Source organism: Sphaeroforma arctica (genome assembly GCF_001186125.1).
Source record: "Sphaeroforma arctica JP610 unplaced genomic scaffold supercont1.944, whole genome shotgun sequence".
In the NCBI taxonomy this organism is placed as follows: Eukaryota; class Ichthyosporea; order Ichthyophonida; genus Sphaeroforma; species Sphaeroforma arctica.
Genome location: NW_014039614.1, coordinates 1 through 8,938, shown reverse-complemented (window position 1 = coordinate 8,938; position 8,938 = coordinate 1). Strand labels below are relative to the sequence as shown.

Below are 8,938 nucleotides of genomic sequence, written 5' to 3'. Positions count from 1 at the left end.
TAATTCGTCTTTAAAAACAACAAAAAAAACAACAAAAAAAACTCTTTATATGAGATTGTTTTGAAAAACGATTGCAGTTTGCACAACGCAAGAGAGAAGTAAATCTGAAGCCAGGCCAAACGCCGTTGTATGCGGAGGCCCGACGGGCGCCGCTGGGCTGTTGGTGAAGGGGCTTTTCCTCATCACATAAATATAAAAATTTATAGTATGCATCTTTCGATCATATTGATTAAAAAACCCCAAGTAAATGAGTCAAAGTTCACACCATCAAACCGTAAAGTCACGAGTTACGGGTATGGTTTCAGGTTTGCCGTCTGGGCTGCTTGAGGTAAGAAGGGGGTGACTTCAGGCTTCAGGGGAAGATATCGAAATATTTTTTTTTTAAAAACACGTCGGAATAAAGGTTCAAGAATGGGGGTTTCTTTTACAAAATAACAGACGAAAGTATTTAGAATTGCTTTTCTCATACTGTGTGCAACAGAGAACGATAAACCAAGACATCAAAGCTCTCCTCATAATGTTTGCAACTTAGCATCATCATACATATGAAGTTTTTCAAATTCCTCAGTTGTGTTCTTCAATCGGAACAAGTTACTAAGGAAATCGTATAAAAGTGTTGTTCCCAACACCAGTAGGTGCAAATCAAACACTGTTACCAAACCATGAAAAATTCCTGTATTCTATTGGCAATTTTATCATTCGCCAACGGCAAGGTAATATCTGGGCGTGGCACTGGATCCTCCGCACCTTCTATATGTAATCGCGCCTGGTCTAACAGTGGTGCAGCCAAGAGCACCGATTGTAATGGTGCTGAATGGATCTTCTCGTCGTCAAGCGACAATAGCGATGTAGTGACTGCGGGACTCGCAGATTCGTCCATTACTTCTATGGTATACTTATCTGTAGGCACCGTGAATACCGACGATCCCGCAGACCCCAGATTAAATGATTATGTTTGGCAAGAGAATGAAGACTTGAATGGAGACGGGGAGACCTGGGGAGACTATTGGTTCGACCCTGATGACTTGGTCCCCAATATTTTGCCCATAATGAAGGATATCATGGACAACTACAAGGTGAGAGGTTTCAATGCAATCAGCACAGACAATGCAAAGCCATCAACTGCGGTATCGGATAACGATGCAATTGCTGCCAGGGCTCGTGAAGAACAAACAATCGATGATCGCTACGTCGATTACATGAACGGAATTGTAGATTATGCACATTCTATTGGCTTAAAGGTGGCTTTGAAGAATCCATCATACTATACTCAAGAGAGCACTTTGATAAACAAGTTCGATGCATTTATCGTTGAGTCTATGTTTAATTGGTATCCAACCGATGTCAACAACTACAACAGTGACCCTGATCTACTTACGGGCTCCGCACCTTTCTGGGTCTTTCAGTATGAGGATGTCAACGGCGTGAGTAACTCAGAACTTCGAGAGCGTATGGTGGAGCAGGGCGTGGATATGACCTATATGGATACCACTGACGGCTGGGTAAAATTCTATGCCACAGAGTAGTGAGAGAGCACCACCACGGTTAACTAATTGTAATCTACGTGCATAGGTATATAGTGTGGGACACATACTTGAACGGCTACTATGTGTCCTTGCCCTTTGAACTGATTGGAGAAGTTCCCATCAGAGACACAACAGACTTGGAAACAACCATAGTATAACATATGCTGATCGTTTTACAACAAAAAACAAAAACGAATCTTTTTATATATTTCGTATTGCAAACTGCTACCAAACCTTATCACCACAAGGGATAGGGTTTACAGTTTACACATTTTTTATTTCGTACGGCATGCGGCTACGTACCTACGTACTACTGTAGGATGCGGAGTTGACAGCATTTCAGATTTATTTCAATAAAACTACTTCATACATTTTCAAAATACCTAGTGCAATCGACCCAGTTTTCTATAATATGTTTGCGGTAGTACATGCCTATAGAGGAAGCGTCGCCATCAACAACAGAACGTTTCGCGATATACGAACACACCTGACGATTGGATAAATCCTGTATTAAACAAGTCCAACAAACCAATACCACGGTGTACTGGGCTGAGATCTCAAGAGTTGCTTTTATGTACAGAATGAGCATCATGTACCCCACATACCAGAGAATAAAAACATAGAGAAATGGTATTAAGAGGAATCGAAGCCACCGAATTTCAGCACAACACTCTCAGAAAGTAGACAACATTGCAGCGGCGGTACACACAGCTTAAACAGGATTCTCCGAGCCCATAAATTCAAACTATAGGTTCAGCAGTAGTAGGACTATAAGCTCTACGTATGTATCCCATACTATGAGAGCTTGTGCTCACCGATATCGGTCCTGACCTTCAGGTGCCGATTGTTAAGATAGTTTGCTGCTTACAGCCGTAGAAGTTAAAACTAAATTGAACAAGTTATCAAATTCTTCTTGGCGAAACTGAATCTCGATTCCCTGGTTCAATCTCTTCGCAGAAGAATTAGCATATACATGTATCCTTCGTAGCTGTTGTGTGCTTCAGATCAAATCAGGGCTCATTCTCCCGCGGGCGAGCTACGAGATGCGTAAGTATTGTTACATGCACACCTGAGGCGTTCCTCTCTTCTGCGTACTTGTGGCGCTTTATTATTATGATGTTATTACAAAGCAACGAGTTACGAAGTACCGCTGCTTCGAGCCTCACTCCGCAACTCCCTCGGTTCGAGTATCTGAGATTTTTCGTAAAGCTCATCCGGTGTGCACACAGTCGTTTCCATCAATTGCTTCTGAAAGGGCAGATCGTCATCGAAAGCGTACTGTATCGCACCCCTCTGGTATACCTCCTGTGAGGTTATGTAGTGACTGTGTTAGTGAACTCAGATATGAATTATAGCGTAGTGGTTAGTGACCTCCTGTGAGGTTATGTAGTGACTGTGTTAGTGAACTTAGACATGAATTATAGCGTAGTGGTTAGTGACCTCCTGTGAGGTTATGTAGTGACTGTGTAAATGAACTTAGAGATGAATTATAGCGTAGTGGTTAGTGACCTCCTGTGAGGTTATGTAGTGACTGTGTTAGTGAACTTAGATATGAATTATAGCGTAGTGGTGTGCAATGGAATTTGTATTCACCTGTCCACGTGTACAGTGCATCGGGTTCGATTGTATCGCACTTTGCTGGCTTATTAGAATCGGAATTTTACGCTTTGGGCAAATTGGCTTGAAGCTGAACTGAAGAGGGAGCACACAGAGACGATGCACGTGTGTACATGAATGCGAGTAGTATGAACGGCAGATCAACCAATAAACGGCGATGACTCAAATGCATAGAACAGGATAGGAATAAAAATAGTCAAATATAAATAAACCTGGTTTAATAGTGTACATATGTGCTGTACCATCAGACCTCACTTTATATATCCATACGCGAATGCATGGAACAGGGTTAAACAATGAAACGGTCGAACATAATCTTGGTTAGTGTGCACGTGCACTGTATCATCGCACCTCACTGTATAACATCCCTACGCATACGAACGACGTCTGCAATGCCACAGCTCTCTGCGCGCGAAGTACGATTCTCGAAGCCACTCCAACCAGCAATAAACAACAGAAGGGGGTTGCAAGCCAATACCACCTGAACTGCACAGGCCAGACACATACCATTGTGTCCAAATGGGACTTAATAGCACGCAGCTTGAACAGGTTCACCAGTCCATCAGACGTTTGCTTGGGCATTTCATTGAGGAATGTGTGGTCTTTTAAGACTATCCCCATGACTGGTATCACAGGGACCCGGGACTCTCCGAGCTCCTGTCTGTAGACCCGAAAGTTCTGCGCCGGGGATAGCAGCACTTCAAAGTCTCGCAGATTCGCTTGCGCTCTGTTTGATACCATCTGATACACACACACACACACACACACACACACACATATATAAATAAAGTGTTATCGATTTTAGAGAGTGATAGAGGTGGACTGTCGCAATATGACCCATGTAACATAACATAGTCAAATCCTGGTACACCAATTATCTATGGACTAATGCAGATCAAGGCACTGCCTGTTCAGCGTACTTTGATACTGACAGCGAACTCACGCGTGAAGCTATAGCTATCCGTGCGATCTGAGAAAGCAAACAGGCATAACCAGGTGCACACTCTAACATATTCTGAGACATAAGTGTGTACTATACCCCCAGCACTACAAGGTTGACTTCCAATGGGATAAGAAAGGCCCATGCTGTCCTCAGTAGGATACCTTGTACTCGTCGGTCTGTTTGCATCAACCGACGCTAATCATTTGTGATCGCCTACAAATTGCGTATGTACATTTACTAAATTGTCTCTGTGACTCGTAAACTGTCGTATAGACATTGGAACCACAACAATAGACAACGCACAGAGCATTCTAGCGCTGCTGTCATATAAAACCAAATGAGATCCTCGACAGACACACTACAAACACACTCATACACTCCACAAGGTTTTAGTACATGTGCAGAATAGTAGACCCTAAAACCCTACAGAACAGTCTTCTACATACTTGTATAGTTTAAACGAGCCTTACACACAGATGCAGTATTTTACATACTTGTATAGTGTTAAATAAATATACAGACTTGTGCGTAGAATGTGCAGTACGGAATACAAACTGTGCGTGCGCAACACCGCCACAAACACACAAATGCTATACGACCTAAAACCACAGACACGCGAACCCAGTGAACCCATACACACACACATGCACTCATCACAGCGACCTAAAACCACAGACACGCGAACCCAGTGAACCCATACTTACACACACACATGCACTCATCACAGCTACATACACCCATCACATACTACATCACAGCTACATACTCTCATACATACATACATACTTACACACATACATACATATTCATACATACATGCATACATACACACATACACCGATACATACATACATACACACATACTCTCATACATACATACATACACTCATACATTCATCACAGCCACATACAATCACCACACATACTCACATACACCCATACATATATACACACATACACACAAACATATGTACCTACATACAGACATACACTTATCCACAACCACATGCACCCACCACACATACTCACATACACCCATACATACATGCACACATACACTCATACCTACTTACCTACATACACACATACAACCATCAAAGCCACATGCACCCACCACACATACTCACATACACCCATACATACATGCACACATACACTCATACCTACATACCTACGTACACAAATACAACCATCACAGCCACATACACTCACCACAAATACTCACATACCCCGATACATACATACACACATACACTCATACCTACATACCTACATACACACATACAACCATCACAGCCACATACACTCACCACACATACTCACATACACATATACATACATGCACACATCCACTCATACCTACATACCTACATACACACAAACAACCATCGTAGCCACATACACTCACCACACATACTCACATACACCCATACATACAAGCACACATACACTCATACCTACATACCTACATACCTACATACACACATACAACCATCACAGCCACATACACCCACCACACATACTACATCACAGCTCCATACATACACACATACACTCATACATACATACATACACACATACACTCATACGTACATACAAACACACATACACTCATCACAGCCACCTACACTCACCACACATACTCACATACACGCATACATACATACACACATACACGCATACATACATACCTACATACACACATACACTTTTCCACAACCACACACACCCACCGTACACACACACACGCATAGTCTCATGCATACCCTCCACGTATGCTTCAACCGATTCACAGCCCCGTGATTGAGACCAGACGTAATGCCGTACAAGGTGTTGTAGCAGTTGTGTTTGCGCAACACCTTCGTCACATTAATGAAATGCTCAATCAGAGCGATTCTGTCTTTGATGTCCACGCACTCGCAGATGGCACTCGACACAAGCAATCCCACCTGTACGCAAAAGGTGGTGCATATGGATACATAGGTGTGTCTTTATGTATGTGCGAAATGTTGTATACGTATGTCTTTATGTATGTGTGAAATGTTATATACGTATGTCTTTATATATGTGCGAAATGTTATACACGTATGTCTTTTATGTATGCGTGAAATGTTATATACGTATGTCTTTATGTATGTGTGAAATGTTATATACGTATGTCTTTATATATGTGTGAAATGTTATATACGTATGTCTTTATGTATGTGCGAAATGTTATATACGTATGTCTTTATGTATGTGTGAAATATTATATACGTATGTCTTTATGTATGTGCGAAATGTTATATACGTATGTCTTTATATATGTGTGAAATGTTATATACGTATGTCTTTATGTATGTGCGAAACGTTATATACGTATGTCTTTATGTATGTGCTAAATGTTATATAGGTACTTCTTTATGTATGCAAGCAGAGAACAAAAAAATATGTACGGGTCTGTTTATATATGTGGACAAAAGTAATCCCACATGTCTACACACAAGCAATAGTACACAGCTACATACGCCTGTCTTTGTGTCTTTGTCTGAACAAACATGTATGCGCCCGTGTACGTATACAGTTGCATGCTGACGGGCTTGTGTGGAGAGAATGAACACACATGAATGTGTTTATTTATATATGCACGTATCGATAGCGAGCGACTGTAGCACGTGTGCGAGTGTGTGTGTATGTCATTATCAGCGCTGCTGTGGTTGGGTGTAGTCCATTTTGTATATAGAGACGGTAGTAACAAAAGGCGTAGGGTGTGTGTACCAAATATTTAATTCAGGTCCCATTCCTCTCTTTCTTCGTTGCTAAGTTACGAAGCGAACTCTATCGGGAGGATGAGGCGTACATGTTTACACTACTACGCAGAGCATATACACATGAGTGTGTCACTCTTCGTATCAGTGTTCACTACTTCCATATGTGTGAACGTCTGTGTTTTATCACATACTTTGTTGAAGTAGCATATTATATATGTATTTAAGTTCTATGAACACCCATATACCTTGTTGAAGTAATATATATATTTAATTAAGTTTCTTTATTTCCATTTAAGTCATTTGAAAACCTACATACCTTGTTGAACAAGCTTATACATTTATTCAAGTTTCTATATATATACTCAAGTTATGTGAAAACCCACGTACCTTGTTAAACCAGCATGTCTGTTCATTCAAGTCACATGAGATGTTAAACCAACTTATATATCTATTCAAGTCATATGATAACCCACATACCTTATTGCAGTAACATACGTATCCTATATTGCAGTAAAACTTACATACCTTGTTAAACCAGCTTATATATTTATTCAAGTTATATGAAAACGTCTTGGCGTGCTTGTGCTTCGGACACCACAGATGGACTAGTACTTCCTGGCGCCGGACCTTTTGAAATAACTGGTGCGTGGATAGAAGTATTTGGGGGTTTAGGGTGTAGGGTTTTGATCAATATGTGACCATAGGCGGGTGGTCTCGAGAAAACCCTAGGGGCAGTAGTGGTGTCTGGCGTAGTCTACCAAACCCTAGCGACCTCACACACGCACTAGCTAGAGTATACGACCCCACACCTCTCTCTATCACATCATCTATACACACGAGCGGGTGTAGGGAATACGGATTTAGTATACTGAGAACGTGATGGGTCTTGAGGGTATCACCTGCGCCCATACAGAGCTCAGTATGACTTCAGGTCATTCGGACTGTTTTAACAAGCAGAGCATCGTTCTATCTTTGTAGTACATACACGCACACCATGAGCACGTGACAAAAGCTAAGAACATATGTACATAGAATGGGTACATGCAGCATATAGCCCAGGTATATACAGTACGTAGTACAGTTATATACAGCACATAGCACAGGTATATACAGTATGTAGTACAGATATATACAGCATACAGAGTTGTATACATATATGAGTCAATACTTATGCGAACGAACCTTAAGTCTGATCGACAGCGACTGAGGCCATTCCGATGCGTAATGTATCAGATATTCACACACTTTAAGAGTCGTATCAGTGTAAGTATGTACTAGTGTATGCTGCAAATTATAAGGGTGTGTGTTATGCAAACAGACACATACATCTACACATATACATTTGGTGCGATTATTTAAGTGCTAATGTTCACATACTTACAGAGTCCGTCCTTAACAAACATGTGGGTGTACATATCGAACATGTTTAGGTTTTTTTTGTGTTGGCAGACATAAAAAACTATTTTAATGAGTTGCCTAGCTAATATTAGGGCCGTGGTGTTTACACACACACACACACACACACACAGTATCACACACACACAGTAATACACACACACACACACACACACACACACACACACACACACACAACACACACACACACATATATCTATATATATATATATATATATAAATATATATATACACATATAGGTTGTCACATATATTGACAATTCATTTCACGCCTGCATACTTGTGAGTCTATCCTGATGAGTTGCCTGGCAAGTATGGGGGCAGGGATGTCTATTAAACCGAGTGTAGTGATGTCTGTTAGCTCTGGGGTAATGACTGCGTGTGTGGCCTCCATTTGCTTCCAGGTGGCTTCCTAGAGGTGAACAAAGCAGATTAGGGCGACGATTGATGATTCATAAATAGATGTGCTTCGAAGGGTAGGTGCCGTATTTAAAGTGTAGGGTTTAGGGTTTAGGGTTTAGATTCCAAAGGATAGGTGCCGAATAAACGTACGTTCGGTTATACACGCTAAGAATAATCGTGGACTAAGCTCAAAGTAGACCCTATGACGCACACTAACACACTCGGCTACATGTATACTATACAATTCCTAACACGATAGGCTACAAATACACTATACAATCCCC

The 8,938-nt window shown here is 41.3% G+C and overlaps 2 protein-coding genes across 2 annotated transcripts; one reads left to right on the top strand and one right to left on the bottom strand.

Moving 5' to 3' along the window:
- Positions 1 to 295: 295 nt before the first annotated feature.
- Positions 296 to 1,898, top strand: SARC_09364 (hypothetical protein). Its single transcript, XM_014296621.1, has one exon. It carries the CDS (start codon positions 663 to 665, stop codon positions 1,524 to 1,526), a length of 864 nt encoding a protein of 287 aa, XP_014152096.1. The 5' UTR covers positions 296 to 662; the 3' UTR covers positions 1,527 to 1,898.
- A 718-nt stretch (positions 1,899 to 2,616) lies between these two features.
- On the bottom strand, positions 2,617 to 8,646 carry SARC_09363 (hypothetical protein; the record flags this gene model as incomplete). Its single annotated transcript, XM_014296620.1, has 5 exons — positions 2,617 to 2,831; positions 3,651 to 3,884; positions 5,853 to 6,035; positions 7,362 to 7,475; positions 8,533 to 8,646. 5 exons carry the CDS (start codon positions 8,644 to 8,646, stop codon positions 2,664 to 2,666), a joined length of 813 nt encoding a protein of 270 aa, XP_014152095.1. The 3' UTR covers positions 2,617 to 2,663.
- Between the last annotated feature and the right edge of the window lie 292 nt (positions 8,647 to 8,938).

Coding starts and splice junctions, on each gene's coding strand:
- SARC_09364 (XM_014296621.1), top strand. CDS start 663: ATGAAAAATTCCTGTATTCTATTGGCAATTTTATCATTCGCCAACGGC.